This window comes from Sciurus carolinensis, chromosome 4 (assembly GCF_902686445.1).
Source record: "Sciurus carolinensis chromosome 4, mSciCar1.2, whole genome shotgun sequence".
Taxonomy (NCBI): Eukaryota; Metazoa; Chordata; class Mammalia; order Rodentia; family Sciuridae; genus Sciurus; species Sciurus carolinensis.
Genome location: NC_062216.1, coordinates 10,163,365 through 10,182,545, shown reverse-complemented (window position 1 = coordinate 10,182,545; position 19,181 = coordinate 10,163,365). Strand labels below are relative to the sequence as shown.

Below are 19,181 nucleotides of genomic sequence, written 5' to 3'. Positions count from 1 at the left end.
GATAGAACCCAAGGGTACTTTACCACCAAGCTACATCCCAGTCCTTTTTATTTTTTATTTGAGACAAGGTCTTGCTAAATTGCTGAGGCTGGCCTCAAACTTGAAATCCTCTTGCCTTAACCTCCCAAGTCACTGGGATCACAGGTGTGTGCCACCATACCCAGCCATGGTCCAAATATTTAAAAATACAACATCAGTTGTTCAGTACAAAATCCCCTAATTCCTCTTGCCTAGCCTCCCTTTACTGCTCTTGCCCATAACAGTCAGAGGTACCTGTTTCCTCTATAACCTGCAAAAAATATTTTATGGGTATGCAAGTATGGACATGTTTTTACCCTACTTTTTTACACATAAAGTAGCATATTAAAACAGTTCTGAACCTTACCCTTTTCATTTTAGAACATGTCTCGAAACCTTTCACACAAGTACATTGTTTGATGGCTGTAGAGTATTCCGTTGTGAGCCAGTAGCATCAAGGCTATTTGTTGAGTCATTGAAAGCCGAGTGTATTTAAGAACTTTGTTCAAAGATTATTTTGCCATGTCACTTTTGAGTATGTGTGCACATCCATATGAGTAGTAGCACACTTTGGTGACCATGGTGGTTCCATAGCATTCACACAAAAGGCAAGTAAGCAAGGAGACATCCTGCCTTTGAGGTTCCAAAGACCCGGTGGGGGTGGGGGTTAGGCAGATGCTGCTCAGGTTATTTTGAACCCTGAAAAGATTAAGAAGGCAAAAATGAGACACAGAACCATAGAGAACTACTTTTTTGTTTTCAATTTGATGTGGACATAATTGAATGTTTTTCTTTTTTTTGTCTTTTTGTTTTAGCCAACCTCCATGAGAGCTATCCGTGCTAGATATGACCCTTATCTACAGACAAGACACCGGATAGAACAGGTAAATTTTGAAAAAAACATTCTTTTAAATTAGATTTTTGTACTTGATAAGGTATCGTTGCTTGATTTGACTTTGGCACAGAAAAAAAAAATTTGTGTTTTCACCCTTTGAATGTTTGTCTGAGGGAAGGAGATTATTTTGCAGTGCATAGCATGGTCACATATCTGTTTTATTGAGAAACAGTATTACATTCTTTCATGGCTGTATATTCTCTAAATTTCTTTCAGTTGGTAGAAAATCATTTGTGAAAGTATGTGAAAGCTCTTAGACAGTTGGTGAACAGGTTGATTTTAGCTTCTATAAGCCTTATCAAGAAGTATCATGATAAGTTTGCTGGGTGAGGACCAAGAATCACTGCAAAACAGTGTGAGAAACTTTTGGAGTATGGAATTGTATTGAAATTCTGCTTCAATAGAGTGTGAATGTGTTCAACAAAAAAGGAGCATAGATTTTTGTATTATTATTGTTGTTTTTGGCATTTTTAAAATTTACTAATTTATTTGGATGCTAAGGATCAAACCCAGAGAGGAGCATGGGTTTTAGAGATTTGGAAACTAACAGAACAGTTCTTTTAACTGTCAGTGCACTAAAATCAACTGAGTAACTTCTAAGATGCAGAGCAGATCTTTGCCTCTGGAGGTTTAGCTTACGTCTGATTTAGAGTCCTCCTGGCAAGATACTTTGCGAAAGCTGCCAGGGTGATTTTGTTGTGTATCCCTTGTAAACAACCATAGATTTAGTAGTCGAGTGTTCTTTTAGTGTCAAAGTCTAGATATACACACATGTACTTATTCAGTTATTTTTTTGTAGATTGTTGTTTACCATTTCAGAAAAAAGTATTTTTAAAGGTGCCTTTTTGTCCACAGTTAATATTGTCATTCTTTTCTTGGTACAGTTAGTTCGTAATTGGGTACTTTGACTCTGTTTTCCTCAAGTCTGAGATAGAGCAAGCAACTTAAATACCTGTTTTTAAAAATTAGAATCTTGGCTTATTGTAATTGACAAAATGAAAGATTGTGCCATTCTGTCCCCTGGTAGAAGAGACATAGTATTTCATTTTTTATCAATCAGACATTCACTTGCGATTTCTTTTCCCAAGAAAAAGGCTTGAGAGGCCACCTGTGCCCATAATCTTCAATTTTAAACTGCTTTTTCAATTTTCCTTCTAATCTAGTGTTCTTGTTTTTTCTATTATTTAAAATCCTGATGAGGTTGTGTAATTATACATGCATAATTGTTTAATAGTCATGAATGCATCTTAGTCCGCAAGGTGTACCATAAAATACATGATTGTTGAATATTTATGTTGTATTTTATTACCTTTACTGCTTTCTAGTTTATATTTCTGGTGTTTTTAAATTTCCATTTAATTCTGCAGGTATTGAAATTAAGCCTCTTGTTTTAACCCTCACCTCCACTCATTTGAACAGTAATTTTTTTCTTTCAGATTTAGAGTCTGTTTTCTTTTCCACAGAATTAGTTAAATGTGTTTAATTGCATCCCATTTTTAAACTATGATTGTGAAACACTGCCAAATAAAATTAGAAATTTTGCAATAGCACCTTAGAGTAGTTGCCTAAATCTTTCTAATGTTGATGATAAATTTATCTCTTTCAGTTAAAACAACTTGGTCACAGTGTGGATAAAGTGGAGTTTATTGTGATGGGAGGAACATTTATGGCCCTTCCAGAAGAATACAGAGATTATTTTATTCGAAATTTACATGATGCCTTATCAGGACATACCTCCAACAATATTTACGAGGCTGTCAAGTAAGAAATCCTTACTTTTTAACACTCTCCAAGAGTATTTTTTAACACTTTGTTATCTTTTTGTCCTTCTAGCAACAGCCTCTGAGAAGGCCTTTTAGTGTTTATCCATGGTCTTATTTCCTATACTCTTTCCTATTTTGTACTAAAGTATTATTTTCATTGAAATTAACCTAAGCAAATGAATGTGACCCATTGATGTAGTAGTATTCTCAAATAGATTCACAAAATGTGGTGTAGAGAAGATCTTTTCAGATTTAGGCTGATTTAAACTATGGTCCAAACTAAGACTAGCTTTGATTGGACTAGATTTTTCAGCTCACCCAATAATAGGACTGAGTACTTATTATCAGAAACATTTAGCTGTTATAAAAGCTAATGACTATCATTTAAAAACTTGAGTTATTAGTAACTGTTACCATTAATAATTCCTATTTATGAATGGGCTCTGTTCCATGCTGTTATAGCAGAATACCCGAGACTTAGTACTTTATGATGAACAGAAGTATACTGTTTCATCACTTTGGAGACTGGGATGTCCAGTATAAAGGTGCTAACATCTGGCAAGGACCTTATTGCCATGTCACCACCGTGGTCATCAGGGGCCTAAGTCAGAGCTGAGAAGGAAGGGACATGAGGAGGGAGTAAGGGAAGATATTTCTGTTTGCTTGGTGCACAGAGGCATTGTGATAGGTGTTTGATTCACTTATTTAATACTAATAGTAAGCCTTTGAGTTAAGTATTCTACAGATGAAGAAACTGAGGCAGCTTGCCCAGAGTTGTACAGGTCATTGGTGGAGGATTGGGGACTAGACTCCAGGTAACTTTGCTTCAGAGCCTGAACTTGCTGCAGTGGTAGAAATTAAATGTACTAAATGTAAAAATCGAAATGAGTGGCTCTGTATACATGCACACGTGTGTACGTCATGAGGACTTGAAAATATTGGAAGGAATGTGCTCTCTTTTTTCTGATGTACCCACTACCTTTAGGATTTTTTGCGATTTCTCTTAGAAAAGGGTAGGGAGCATCGTATAGCTAATTACGCGTGGTTGTTCAAATAGTGCCACCTCCTAGACTTTTTGTTTGGTGGTAAGTAGTCCCAAATTTTAAGTGAACCTAAGGGTGGTCTTACTACCCATAATGAGAGCAATTCTTGGCACATAGTAGGCTTAGGTAAATGTATAAGAGGATTTTGATGGGATGGTCAAATATTGACAGATGACCTTGGTAGGTTTGCCTCTTGGAAATGGGGATAGAGTCATCTTTGTTTACTATCCCTGTTTGCTCTATAGCTGATCTTTGGGTTTGCAAAAGAAAAAGAATAGAGGGGCTTTTTCATAAATTTACTCTTTAGGGTAGCTCCAGGGGGTGTGTGAAGGGCTCAGCCACTGGACAGTGCATGGTGAGCAGCCTTTCATTCGATTAACTCTAGGGAATGTGACAGGTGAGTTCTGTGTCCTCAGTCATGTGATCTCTTCCCACAGGGACTTGGAAGCAGGATGAGATGGTGACTATTTTTATTGCTCATTCAAAACCTTGGTCATTCATGGTTATGAGTCATGCTTCGTAAAATGCTGAAGTCTTCAGACTTTTAAGGAGTAATGATGTAATCCAGCTCATTCCTCTTTAAAACTGAAAGATCACACTATAGCTTAGAAGAAAATGTGACTTGAGAGAACAATTACCTCAGAGGGTGACTGACAGAAATTATTTGAACTCCAAAAATTCCCTGGGAGTGTGATCTATCAAGACCATTTTTCTTCCTGAGCTTATATACTCCTTTCTCAGTGTAGACTTCTTGTGTTGATGACCTTGCATATTAAGTGAAATTGAGCTGTAATTATCTTAAATGTTTGCTTGCCCCCCTAAAAATCTGCCACACAGCTTTCCACAGTCTGCAGTTTGGTCCCTTTTGATATCTGAAGTAGCCAACTAATTTAATCTCTAGAATACAACTAGTTTGACATTTTCATCAATTGAAACTTTTAACAGTTTTGCTTTATTCTTGGGAAGTTTTATATGTGCAGAAATGTTCTAGTGCCTAGTGGTGTGGGAGTGTAAGTTGGCTGTCATTGGGATAAAAATGGGGTTCTGTGTGACAGCTCACTAACTCTGGGTGGCAGTGTGTTTGTCCAAGAAGCCCTTGGAGAACAAAGCCCTTTTCGATGGTGAGTGAAGCAAAGCCAGCATTGTTATTTCTGTTCTTAAATTTACCTCAAGAGGGCAACACACACTTTACTTTCAGATAAAAATTTATGTAGGTTTGAGTCCTCATTGCGACAGATCTCATGAATGGCTCCTAGGAAGTAATAAAAGTGCAATCCGGGAGCCATAAAACCCTCCATAATGTCACACTGAGTCTGCCAGCCCGCTCTGCATTTTGCTCTTTTCTCCTCGTCTCTGTACTGAGACAATGTGGAAGAAGCCAATTTGTGGACTCTTTGTTTGCTTCGTTGAGGTAAATTTTTACTAAAAACTCCCTGTAATAGAGTTGGTATTCATTCTTAGAGAAACTGTGTTATTTGTAGTAGTAGTAGTCTTATTAGCACTAGAGAACAGGAGAAAGAAAATTATTTTCAAGTGTTAGCATCATTGTGAAATAAGGAACAGCCCAGAAAAAAACTGCTTTTGAAATACTATGTTTTGTTCAGATTTTTTGGATCTAACCTTGCTGTTACTATCTTGCATAGAGGGTATTCAGGAAAGCTGCTTGGTTGATCAGGATGTCCCCCTTCCTTGGGGATGTAGGTTATAAACTTCAGGTTCATCTTCATATTTTCACTTGCTAACTACACTAGTATAACACTGATTTTCACAAGCCTAGTAGGGTGTTTTCAAAGATTCATTTTAAACTAGGTTAAAATTACATATTGTGGCAGATGAATCAACAGGTTTTTTGTTTTTTGTTATTTTGTTTGGTACTAGGGATTGAACCCAGGGCCGCTTAACCACTGAGCCATATCCCCAGCTCTTAATTTTTTATTTTGAGCAGGGTCTTACCAAGTTGCTGAAGCTGGTTTTGACCTCATGATTCTCCTTCTCAGTCTCCCTGGTCACTGGGATTACAGGTGTTCACCACTGCACCTGGCAGCTCAACAGTTTTTAAGGTTAAGAGTTTGTTCAAACCAGGGCCATGCTTTGCTATTAGCTCAGGTGTCCCTGCTCCATTTTCCTGTGTCTAACATGAGTAAAAGTCTACTTCTTAAAACAAGAGAAGTCGGGACAGAGGAAACTCAACAAGGTGAGTTTGGTTATTATTTGTGCAAGTGAGTAGCAAGCAGTACGTGATATCCCCGTGGATGGGAAAATTGGAAAGCTAAGTGTTGGAGATCTATTCAAGGACACAGCAGGTAGGGAGGGCTCACTGCATCGGCACAGTGCTGATCACTCATGACTGTCATCTACTCTGAGACTCTTCAGTAGTCTCCAGAGAGCATTCTTTACTGGTGACATCTTCCCCCCAAAATGATAGCTCTGGAGATGAAAAGGACCATCAGTGGGTTCTGAGCCACCCATTCACCAGAATGCAAATGTTGCCAAATAACTCAGAACAGCCTTTTAGAAGAGTTTTATTCCTTTTTAATCAGCTCACCCCAGAAGCAGTTTTACATTCCATCTTTAATGCTTCTTGGCTGTTTTCATAAGATGCAATTTAAAGGGTAGTTGCCCATCAAGAAGTGGCTGAGTCATACTTTCTCTGTTGGAATATTTAATTGATTTCCGTTCCTTAACTCTCCCCACCCACCCATCAATGACTTTAAATCCTCCAACTGTGTCCTTATGTGTCTTAGAAAAGCTAGAGTGCTAGGTAATACTGGGTTCCAGGCCCCAAAGACAATTTCATAGACTTGCACAACTATGAAGGAAGCAAAAACAACCCACGCAGGCTTAAAAACACTGGGGCTGGCCCTGTGCTCCAGGCCTTGGGGCAGACCTCAGAACCTTCCTTGTGTCTGGACTTTGGCTCTCATACTCCCTTCCCCTCACTTCATCTGTTGATTACTTCTTTCCATGTCTACCTCATTCTTCATAGACGATTAAGACCAGGGGCCTTAACATTAGACAGCCCAGGATACAGACTTGGTCAGGTTTTGGTATTAGTATCATGCAGCCTTATAAAGCAAGTAAGAAATGGTTTCCTTCTCTGTCTTCTGGAAGAGCTCCTGTGAGCCCAGTGTTATTTCTCCCACAGTGTGTGTGGAACTCCCAGGGAAACTGCCCAGGGCTAGAATCGCCTTCCGTGAGATTTAGATGATATACTAATTCCTGTAACAGGTACAGGGCTACTCAGATTTTGTTTCATCCCTGTCCATTTTAGTAAGTTTTTCAAGGAATTTGTCTCTTTCGTCCAGGTTGTTGAGGATTATGTTGTTCATAGTATTCTCTTAGAATGCTCTCACCGTCTGTAGGAATGTAGTGATCACCCCTCTTTCAACCCTGCTGTTGATCATTTGCCTTCTCTTTTTTTTCTTGATTGTTGTTCTTTTCAAAGAATTAACTTTGACTCTTGTTTATTTCCTCTCCATTTATTTCTCTTCTTATTTTTATTCGCTACTTTCTTTGAGTTTACAGTTCTCCTCTTTTTCTAGTGGCAAGTCAGGTAGAGAAGCCTGGCCATCGTTTTAGACCTTTTTTCTTTTCTTGTAAGTATTTACAATGCTATTCTCCCTGTAGGCACTCCTTAACTAAACACATATTTCAATACTTTGTATTTTAATCATTCATTTCTAAATGTGTTTTATACTCTTTATGTTTCTTTGATCCATGGCTTGTATAGAAATTAGTTGTTTAATTTCCACATTTCCAAACAGATTTTTCTTGGTATTTTACTGATTTCTAATTTAATCTCATTTTGCTCAGAGAAGCCTATTCAGATTTCCATTATTTAAAATTTATCAAGATTTATCCTACAGCACAGTATATATGTTCTCTCTAGGTGAATATGGTATGTGTATTTGAAAAGAATGTATATTCGACAGTTTGGGTGTTAAGTTCTGTAAGTTTCAGTGGTTGGTAGCGTTGATCAGACAGTATGTTACCTTCCATCAGTGAAACAGACACCTGGGATAATCAGCTTATAAAGAGAAAAGGGTGATTTTAGCTTGCTCAGAGGTTTCAGTCCTTGGTCAGTTGGCCCCATTGCTTTTGGGACTATGGCAAAGAAGCACATTCTGGCAGAGAATGCCAAGCAAAGCCCCTCGCCTCATGGTCAGGACGCAAAAGAGAGAAGAAGGGTCCACCATCCCCCAGTCTTCTTGGAAAGTAGCCCTCAGAGACCTGAAGGCCTTCCACTTGGCCATACTTCTTAAGTTTCACCAGCTCCAAATAGGGCCAAGCTGGGGAGCAGGCCTTTCACACTTGGGCCTTTGGGGACTGTTGGATGGTAGCATGTAGTCCTGGTCTTTGGGGTTTTGTCTTGGTTTTTTTTTGTTGTTTGTTTGTTTGTTTGTTTGTTTTGGTTCTTTTCTCCTTTTATCAATTGCTGAGAAAGGGAGATATCAAAATCTCAAACCATGATTCAAGAATTATGTATTTTTCCCTTTATTTTAGTTTTTACTTACTGTATTTTAAAGATCTGTTATTAAGTACATACACATTAATGCTGGATAAGAATTGTATTTTTATAATTTTGAAATGCTCTTCTGTAATCCTAGTCTTGAAGTTTTCTTTATTTTATGTTAATGCAGCCATTGTATCCTCGTGTGCTTACCATTTGCCCTATGTTGTGTTGTTCTATCCATTTACTTTCCACACGTATATACCTTTATACTCAAAGTGAGTTTCTTATAGACTACAGTTTGTAAACATGGGTCTTGCAAGGGGTTTTGTCCAAAATTTTGACGTTGTTTTATTTAATTGGAGTGTTTAGTCTGTTAAAATTGATGTAATTATTGATAAACCAATTGATATTGATGGTTGAATTTACATCTTCTAGTTTAATTATCCTCTTACTTTGGTTTTCAGTAGCCAAGAATAATAGTTTTCTAATCCATATAATTTTTTTTTCTATATCCTTTATTAGGGTCTCCTTAAAAGAAAGAGAGGGTCTCTTACATCTTAAGGATAGAAGACACTTAGTGAACGTTAATTGAATGCAATGAAAAGAGGCATCTGTGCATTAAGAATTAGGAGACTTAATTTCCAGACTTATTTTTCCCCTTGAGATGGAGTCTCAATATGTTGCCCAAGCTGCTCTTAAACTCCTGGGCTCAAGCCATCCTCTTGCCTCAGACTCTTGAGCAGCTGGGACTATAGGTGTGTGCCACCACACCTGGCCAGGCTTATTTCTGTTATTATTGTCATAATTACCTCGTATAAGTCACTTATTTGTTCTATATTTCGTTCCTTAATCTATAAAAATGAGGAGGTGGAACTAAATTTTCTCTGAAATTATTTCTGTTTCCGACATCTGTGATTCAAAGATTTCTGTTGGAATGAGAATTTTTGTGTAAAAGATATGTTTACAAGTTACTTTTCATTAGCAGTTACTTTGTAACAATGACAAGTTTTTTTGTAATACTTTTGTGTATATAATCCTTAAATTTCAATGTGGATATAGTAAAAAATGTAACATCTGATTTTTTTTTTTCTTTTCTAATCAGTGTGTTGATTGAGACTATAAGATAGAGTTTTTTTTTTTCAATTGTAGAAAGAAAACAAAGAAATGTCATGGGATGTGTTTGTGTAACAGGCCTTGTTGACAAGTATGGTAGAACTTGATGAGTCCTTGATTAGAGTTTAAGCTACAATGTCATCAGTTTGGTTTTTCATAGGAAATACTCATTTTAAAAACCAAGATTCTGTTCTTCTGTTTCCTCAGTTTGCGTTGGGCAAAGCATTATTTTTTGGGGGGGGTGGGTACTTAGGTTTGAACAGGGGCACTCAACCACTGAGCCACATCCCCAGCCCTATTTTGTATTTTATTTAGCAACAGGGTCTCACTGAGTTGCTTAGTGCCTCACTTTTGCTGAGCCTGGCTTTGAACTCGAGATTCTCCTGCCTCAGTATCCCAAACCGCTGGGATTACAGGTGTGGTCCACCACTCCCAGCACAAAGTATTATTTTTTAGACTACTTACCACTATCTCAAAAAAAAGTAGAGGTGGAGGAGTTATTCTTAAATTGCTGAACACACCAAATACCCAATTCTTAAATCACAAATATCACTAATGCAGCATTGGGCAGAATACCACAGTTTATTGAGGGATTTTCCAGATATAGTAATAGCAAAAAAAAGGAATTTGCTCTATGGTGCTACAACTGAGGTGCTGTAACAATAACCCCAGATGTTATTGGCAATCCAGACAATCTTTGACTGTCCACAGAAGTCATAAATTCTACTGACTCAATTTGGAACTGTAGATGCTGAAGTTTGTAGATTGTGACTGATGAAGGTAAATATTTCATCTGCGTGCCACTATTTACTTTGAAGTTTGGTTTGAGCGATTGAGTTTGAGGTCTTGGGTTGTCTGTGTAGGTAATGTCATGTCAGCCTTTCAGAACCCTGGGCCTAGAGCTCCTGTGAGCTTTCAGGTGGGCCTAGACCAAGGCACACCCAGCACAGAAATGACCAAGTTGTGAAAGAACTGCAACAGATTGGTAGTCATGAGAGGTTCTCTTTGATGCCACAGCCTTCTTGGGAAAAATCTAAAGGTGGTTTCCAGAAGATAAAGAGATTTTAAAAGCAGTGTGCAATCTCCCACCAGTGTCCCCTGCTTGAGGCCTAAAAGGAGACAGTAAGTGATAATAGATGCTACTTTTGCAGGCCACTTGCTTCTTTCCAGAAATAGAAGCGTGCTTCCCAAGAAATCATCTATATCTATTTATATTTCCACCACTTCTAGCTTTTTGTTCTGTAGTGGTTTTTAGAGTTTTCTTTGTGTCTTACCCCTGTAGCTAGGTTGTTCAAGTATTTCTGGGATAAAAACTAATGTATTTTTAGTTTGCAGTATCCCTGACCAAGGGAGAGTCAGTCACCACCTAGGGGTGTATGAAAGGAAAGGTAACTAGTAGGATTGAGAGAGGCTGCTGTGAGAGTGAGGCGAGTTCTCCTCTGTCCCCGGTTTCACCTAATTTGTGTAGTCATTCTTCAGACTACGAGCCTACTGGGAGCTTCCTGTCTAGATGGAGAGACAGACATGTCCATAAATAAATAACAAGTCAAGCTACTGTAGTATGGACAGGGTGCTTTGGGAGTGGAAGCACAGAGTTCATACCCTGGGCTCTGGAAGACGGCATGATAGGGGGAGTGTATTTGATCTGTGTTTTGAAGACTGGGTAACACGGTTTTGTTTGCTTTTAAATTCCCAGGTTATTGTCCCATTTCTCCCCACTCCTACTTCCTACCACCTAATTGTAAAAATATTCTGTTACGCTAAGTTATTGACTTAATTTGTGTTTCCCAGAGAACATTATCATCTTTTATAGTTGGTATCGCTCCTGTGGCATTCAAAACAAAAGCACAGGCAGGATTCAGCGTAGTCACACCTCAGTGGTCTGTATAGGCTTATTAAAATAACAAGGTGGCCCCCAGAAAGAACAGTGAAATGGGAATCAGAAGATCCCAGTACAAATCCTGGCTTCTTCTCTTAGAAGTTAGTACATCTCCTGTATGCCCAGCAACCTGAGGAGGCCAGGGAAGATAGGGGAGTTGGCAGACTTAATGAGACTATATAGAGCATTAAAAAAATCCTTAAAGATTCTGTGAGCTTATGGGAGGCATGGCCTCAGCTCTCTTCTTCAGGAGAATACTTCCTTCATTATTTTTGTGGATAAAAGTATTCAGATTTGATAAAAATTTCTACTTAGTTGCTTTTCAGGTGAAAATACAATTCTGAAAAAAAATCTAAAATTTTGACTTTTAGCAACTTTAATTATTTTTTCTCCCTCCATTTCTGCTTCCTGCAGGAGGTAATGTCCTCCCCAGAGTAAAGCTGTTTTTGATGGAGTTAAATATTTGAGAATGAGGTTTACTCTGCCCTGTCCTCTGTCTGCCTTGTGAAGAGACCTCCTCATTGCTGCAGCAGCTTTCCCCACGTGGCCTCTCTTGGGCCTTGGGTGATCCATGCAACAGGACAGTTAGCTAGGAAGTTTTCCTCTCCTCTAGACAAATTCCCATTGGTGCAGTTGCCTACCCTCTAGTTTCTCCCACTTGTAACAAACTAGTATTGTGCTGCCTGGCTTGCTAATTTAAGGGCATCATTTTAAGAACTACTGTAGGCTTCTTAAAAATATCACTTAATAGGGGAGGTTATGATAGAATTTTGGAGTGCCTTTTTTACGACATTCTCATTTACTTTTTAAAATATACTCATGGAGAGTTTTCTGCTTTCTGTCTTTTCATCAAGCTTCAAGTAGTTTGCTTTCTCCATGATCTGTACAAATCTATTTTCATTTAAAAAGAAGTTTCCCTCATACCCAGTAATCGCTGCTGGAGGAAGGCAGGTTTCCTTGGTCCAGCAGTACCTTGTACTTCTCCTGATGCTGTGGCATCCACCTGCTTAAATGGGAGGCATGGGATGTTCTGATTCTCTTGTTTTCAGAGAAGTCAGTGACTTAGTGTCCTGTCTTAGGCGAGATTTGAAAAGGTGTGAGCCCCTTTTGTCTTTTAATTCATTTTTTAGTAACTGTACTAGTTTATCCTTTGACATGTTACCTCCAAATAAAACCTCATGGAATACAATAAATAGCACAGAAGAGTTTGAATGTCTAGAATGAAAGACTTTAGAATTAGTCTTCCAATTCACTGATTCTTAACTATCTAATAATTATTTAGAATTAAAATGACTTTTATTGATAATTAAGAATGAAAAAATGAGCCTGAGTAGTTATGAAATTAGGGAAATTTTGTGATTTTTACTTTTCCATAAAGAGCTTTCTTTAGAAAGAAGGAAAATACATGGCAAAAAAAAAAAAAGGGAAGGAAAGAAAAAAACAAAGTCTCTTTCTAATCCTCCTCAAAGAATTGAGAAAGTTGTGGCAGTGGGCACTGAGAAGAACAAGATCAGAGATGAGGAGGAGAGAGTCTGCAGCCCCGGCTGCATCGTCTGGGCAGTGTGCTGAGTGATACCCAGCAAGGATTTTTAAATGAGGTGGCCCAGCCTCAAAACCTGAATTGGATTTTATTAGCTCTAGACCCTTGCACAAGCTGTTTATTCCCTTTGAACTCCAGTGTCTTTGTAGAATGGAAATGACAGGGCATACCACAGAGAGTTAGCGGGGGACTCCGTAATGATAGAGCAAATGGCCAATGGTGGCCTTTGTCCAATGAGCTCCTCTTCCTCACCTCACCAGCCTGCTGAGCGAGTGATGTGACTTCTAGCCCTTAACTCAAAAAAGTTTAAAGTGGTACTCACTAATCTGTTTCCTGGTTTTAATAAATGATAAAAATGTTTCCTAATTTTATAAGTTAGTGCTGAGATTAAACAGACTTGGCAAAAGACTTCTGTGTATTTAGAAGACATTTCATCTAAATTATTGCCATGATCATTGCATATACTCCCTTCTCCCTTTTATTCCTTTTATTTAAGGTGACTCTAAAATATAGAATGGGAAATAAATAACACAGATGGTTTTCACTTATGTGAAAAATGGTTGCAAGAAATTGAGAAAAGGTTCTCATAATTGAAATCACTGTTTCCAGGAGATGATTGTTGCAGCGTGCTGCAGGAGAAGAGTGATGATAATGAAGATAACATTACCATGTGCTAGTCACTCACATCAGTCCTGTGAGGTTCAGGTTCCGTTATTATCTGCACTTTGCAGATAAAGATCCAAAGCACAGAGAGGTTAATAGCATTCCATTTGCGTAGTTAGGAATAGCAAGGCCAGGATTTGAACTTAGGCAGCCTGGCTCCAGAGCCCACGCTCTTAACCGCTGTCTCGCACTGGTACAACTGAGAAAAGGCAGTCCTCTGAGTAAGAGCTAATGACCCAAAGCTGCGGCAGGTTCGTTATTTTTAGATTTGCTCTACAGGTATTCTGAGAGAAGCCTCACAAAGTGTATTGGAATTACTATTGAGACCAGACCGGATTATTGCATGAAGCGGCACCTGAGTGACATGTTGACCTATGGCTGCACAAGGCTGGAGATTGGGGTGCAGAGCGTCTATGAAGATGTGGCCAGAGATACCAACAGGTAAGGCGGTGCCAAGCAATCTTGCACAAGCCTTCCTCTGCCCCTGGTTCTCTCTCTGCCAAACCAGTTCTTTCTTCTCTCTGGCTCTCAGAAAGAAGTTTGGAATTCCTCCTTGCCAGGTCTTTCCTTCTGTCCATGCTCTTTAGTCCATCCTCTCTTCCCTTTGTTTTCATTCTTTCCCTGTGGACCCTTTTCCAGTAGCCTCTAAACATGCTGGTGTCACTCCCTGCCCTTGTCATAGACAGCCTTTCCTGTGTATGAGCAGGAGATGGGGCGCAAGGTCAGTAGTAGCAGTAGGTCAGTAGCAGGAGAGAAGGCCCCCAAAAATGGCACAAAGAAAGAGTTTAATAAGAAGGCAGTTGGATGAGGTTTAAAAAATTAGTTTTTGTGAAACCGATTGCATTTGTCAGGGAAGTGGAAAAACGTTTGAGACAACAGGTATGAATTAGGAAGTATAAAGAAGGAAAGACTTTAGAGTTGGTAGAGTCAAATGAAGTTCTCTTCCCCTAGAAATGTGTCATTGAACTGAAGAGAAAAGCTTTTGGAGAGCTGTCATCCTCCCAGGCTGTGCTGGAGAAGTCCCTGCAGAGAGGCAAAGAGAGTTTCTCCAAGGTCAGGAATACTTTCTGAAGAAAATTATATCTAAACTGGGACAAAGGGAGAGGAGGAGTTAGGTATAGAAAAGGAAGGTTATTTGGGCAGAAAAAAAAAATACCATCAGACTCCTGAGGATAGACCCGCATGGCAAACAGAAGGGCTAAATTAGGAGGGTCCCTGAGAGGTGGCCTCCAGATCCAAGCCCTAATCAGCAGACAGGTTATGAACTAAGGTAGGAGCACATCTGCATTTCAGGAAGCTCACTTTAGTTCCAGAATGGGAAGTAGATTAGAGAATAGCAAACTGAAGCGAGACAGACTGACTAGGAGGCTGTTGGAGTTATTTAAGCAGGAAATACTGATGTCCTGGAAGGAAGTGAGAGACAGTGTTTGGTGACTGGAGATGAGGGTAGGAAGGAATGGGAAGTCACAAAGTCATGGAGAGAACAGGAGTTTCATTTTGAGTACGCTAAGTCATAGATTCTTGTGGAACAACCAGTTGAAGGTTTTTGCTTTAGAACAGGGCTAGCCAGCAGAACATACTGCAAGGATCAAAACATTCTATATCTGCACTCTCCAGTAGGATAGTGCAGCCCAGGAACCGAATATTCCCTTTTAATCCATTTAAATAATTTGAAAAACAACATGTACCTGGTGGCTGCTGTATTGCACAGAGTAACTTTGATGTATTGGGTTTTGGATGTCTTAGGGAGGCCTATCCTTGTCATAGAACTTTGGAAGTCACCAACAAAAGGAGATGAGAAATGGAAGCCATGAACATGGATGGGAGCATCCAGAGGGTGTGAGATGGAGTCCAGGTTTCTAGGTCTTGTGTGGTGAGTGGGATGTCCTGGTGATGGAAGGGGTTAACAGGCTTCGGTCTTTAGTTGTCTCCAGATGGTTACTGAGGCGTGCTTTCTTTGTGGATGTGGTACTCAAATGCCAAGAGGACTCATCACGTGGTCCCAAATGATTCTACTTTGCCCTAGACTATTCTGTCTTCTATTTTTTCTTTAAGGACTCTCCATACTTATCAGTTAAATTTATTTTATATTGTAGTTTTCACTTTTCCTTTCTCTACCAATAACTTCACAAGTCTTAAAGGAAGGGATATTTAGCAAGCTGCAGCTTCTTCATGGTTTTGAGCTCATTGTTCTTGTTTTAACATAGATATTTACATTAATAAGCTTGTTTTGATCAATGACACTAAGTCAAATAATTTTATTATACATTAATTCTTGTTAGTCCCATTTTACTTCCAGGATTTTGAATAGGTGCATAAGGAAATTTCTGAGAAATACCTTGGAAGTAAAATTATATACTTCCAGGCCCCTTCAGAGGTACAGATATAAAAAATGACTTCCTCATAAGATTCTGTGTCCCCAGCCATGTGGTTCCTGAGCTCACAGACTGTTTTCCTCTGCTCCCCATGTGAACTTTGGTGTCCATTTATTTGTGTAACAGGTAGTGACTTTTCTTCCCTCAGAGGCCACACCGTGAAGGCAGTTTGTGAGTCGTTCCACCTGGCCAAAGATTCCGGTTTCAAAGTTGTGGCTCATATGATGCCTGATCTGCCAAACGTGGGACTAGAACGAGACATTGAGCAGTTTACAGTAAGTGTAACCTTCGCCCAGGCTGATGTAGGACGCCTCTGCGTGCTCCTACACCCTCTCTGCCTAGTGAGGCAGTACCCCCTCACCGCAGGACAGTAGGAACACAAAAAAGAAGTCCCAGTCCAGTTCCAGACACACTCTGTTTCATACGTTCTTCCCAGGATCTTGAATGCTTAGGCTGTTTTAGGGCTGAGGTTGTTAATGCACATGTGACATAGGCACCCTTACACTTCCATGTGTAGAGATGGTAATCCTTTCCATAGCTTTTTCACCTAAGGTTGTAAGAAGAATTTAACCAGTTTATTTAACTGGTTCTGTTAAGATGTTTGCATATTTAAATGTCTGTTAATGTAATCTGTCATGCTTTGCTTCACTACTTCCAAAGCTCTCAAAATTTATGACATTACCAGTTTTCACTATTATGAATAATGCTGCATGTAAACAACTTTATAACTTTTTATAGCATTTAGGTTTATTTCCCTATGATAAATTCATTGGCGTAGAATTATCTGGTGAAGGTATGAATGTTTTAAGAATCTTACTATATTACTCAGTCACTTTTCAGAAGTTTCTAACAGTTTTGCACTCATTTTCAGCAGGACTTTCTTTTTCTCCAAATAATCCTCTTGTTTTTATTTTCTATATATACATATACACACACACCGTATACATATATAGCATCTTAATGCTAATTTAATGGATAAAAATGCAATTCAGACTTACATTTTGAAATTGTACTTTTGGATTTGTATTTACTAATTATATGTCTTTCATCTTTTGGAATTGTTTTCTTCTCTGACCAATTATTCTATTAGGATATGAATGCTTTTTTTTCCCTCATGATATTGGGGATTGAACCCAAGACCTTATGGAGGTTAGGCAAGTGCTACATCACTGACCTGCATCCTCAGCTCAGGATATGAATACTTTTAATTTTATAATTTTTTTCAATAAGGATAGTGTGGACTCGTTTTTTTATATTTGTTGCTCGTATTTTCCCCAACCAATGGTTGGTATTCTACTTTTCCTCCTTTTGTCAATTTGATCTTTTATTTTTTCTGGCTTCTGAGCTTAGGCTGCCTTTGTTTTCTTCTAACTGTTCTGTTCTTTGAATTTTAATATGTAATTGTAACTCTGAGGGGTTTTTTTGTTTATTTATTTGTTTACTCTGACAGTTTCATGATCCATGTTAATTTTGTTTTGACAAATGAGACTGGTCAGGCCTTTTGTTTTTCTGTGGGTTCTCAAATAAGGGAAGTATGTTTTAGGGATATCCTTTCAGGAGAGACATTTATCAAGCTATTTCATCTATAAAAATACTTTTATTTTGCTCTGTTCAGAAAGGTGGAGTTCATTTGATGTTTCACGTAAAGTTATTGATTCTTCCCTTCCTTTTAATTTTTTATTATTTTTCAAGTTGTTAGACTACAGCTGAAGGCCAGTTTACAGGATTGCATTAATTCACAGATATTTCTGTTAGTAATTCCATCATATTAGTTGTTTAGAAAACTGGCAGAATCTGCTAAAACTAAATGCATTTTCCCTGGTCCAGCAAATCACCCAACAGAAGTGTGTGTAATATCATTGAAGTAGAAGTTACCTGAGTGTTCATTAGCTGTACAGTGCATAAATGTTGATGTAATCATGTGAGGAAATAAGAATGAACCCATCACAACTTCACACAACAACATGGTCACTTCTATTCAGCATAAGCTTGAGCACAGGAAGTCAAACTCAGAAGACTGCCTAGCACACAGAAGGCCATTAGTGTGAACTCAGAACTTTGGATGAAGTTTGGTAACTGGAAACAGATATGAGGTGGAGTTGTGAGATTCTGATAATGTTCTTTTTCTTCATTTGAGCGACCAGATGCTAATTACATGCTTTGTAAAAATTGTTAAGATGTACACTTAGGGTTTGTGTACTTTTCTGTATATACTTCAATAAAAAGTCTACATTAAATTTTTCAAAACTAGCTTTTTTGCTTAGAAAATCTTGTTGGGCCTATTTGAAATTCACAGCCTTTCCTGACCTAGTAGGCACTGGTTTTTGCACTTTTAAAGTGTTTACCCCCCCTACTTTGTCACATCTGCCCAGAATTCCATATGAACAACCACAGGTATATTCCCTTTCATGTGTTTTGTTGGAAGGGTTGCTAAATCAAGGGTCTGCTTGTGTAATTGCACAAGTCTATGTTTTATCTCTGTAGAGGATGGATCACTTGCCTGGCACACATGGGTCCATCAAACCGCTGCCAAGCCCACTACGGTTTTAGTTAAGCTGCATGTGTTAGTTATGAAGTGGCTTATGTCTCACCCCTTATTGTGTAGGTCAGTTCTGTATCGCTAAGAGTGTAATCCTATTTGTTTGCATCAGTTTCTTATAAATTCACATTTTTTAAAAATTGATACCTAAAAATTGTATTTATTTATAACAACATATCATGTTTCAGTATAAGTATACATTGTATTATGTTCAAGTCAGAGTAAATATTATCTGTGTCCTCAAATATTCATCATTTCTTTGTGGTGAAAACATTCAAAATCCTTTCTTGTAGCTTTTGTGAATGATGTAGTACACTATCATTATCTTTGGTCTCCCTGCTGGGCAGTAGAACCCCAGAACTTATTTCTTTCACATTCTTAAATAATGATAAGTGCAGGATTATAGCTATGTTATAATAGCAATTGCTTATGTTTTCCAATAACTCAGATTTTTTTCCATATTTTTATTGGGATTTGTTGTTACATCCATATGTACACACCATATAACAACATAATATGGCCTGTGTCACTCCTCAGCACTTCCTCCCTCACTCCCCACCTTCCACCTTCTGGTCCCTTTCCTTTACTGATTTCCCTTTAATTTTCATGAAATTCACTCCCACCTTTCTTTTCCTTTTCCTCTCTAGCTTCCCTGTATGAGCAAAAACATACAACCCTGGCCTTCTGAGTTTTTACTTATTTAGCTTAACATTATGGTCTCTAGTTCTATCCATTTTCCAGCAAATGGCATAATTTCATTCTTCTTTATGGCTGAATAAAAACTCCATTGTGTATATATACCATATTTTCTTTATCCATTCATCAGTTGATGGACATGTAGGCTGGTTCCATAATTTGGCTGTGGTATATGTGCCACCATAAACACAGGGATGCATGTGT

General features: G+C 38.5%; 1 protein-coding gene across 2 annotated transcripts in view; it reads left to right on the top strand.

Moving 5' to 3' along the window:
* Elp3 (elongator acetyltransferase complex subunit 3) overlaps positions 1–19,181 on the top strand; it is a 79,456-nt gene that overhangs the window by 13,350 nt on the left and 46,925 nt on the right. Inside the window, exons 6-9 of one of the 2 annotated variants that reach the window (XM_047551652.1) lie at positions 834–902; positions 2,520–2,674; positions 13,647–13,808; positions 15,891–16,017. In XM_047551652.1, coding sequence (XP_047407608.1) covers positions 834–902; positions 2,520–2,674; positions 13,647–13,808; positions 15,891–16,017 — 513 coding nt within the window. Of the gene's footprint in view, positions 1–833; positions 903–2,519; positions 2,675–13,646; positions 13,809–15,890; positions 16,024–19,181 lie in introns of both variants that reach the window. The other variant, XM_047551651.1, reaches the window with a different exon arrangement.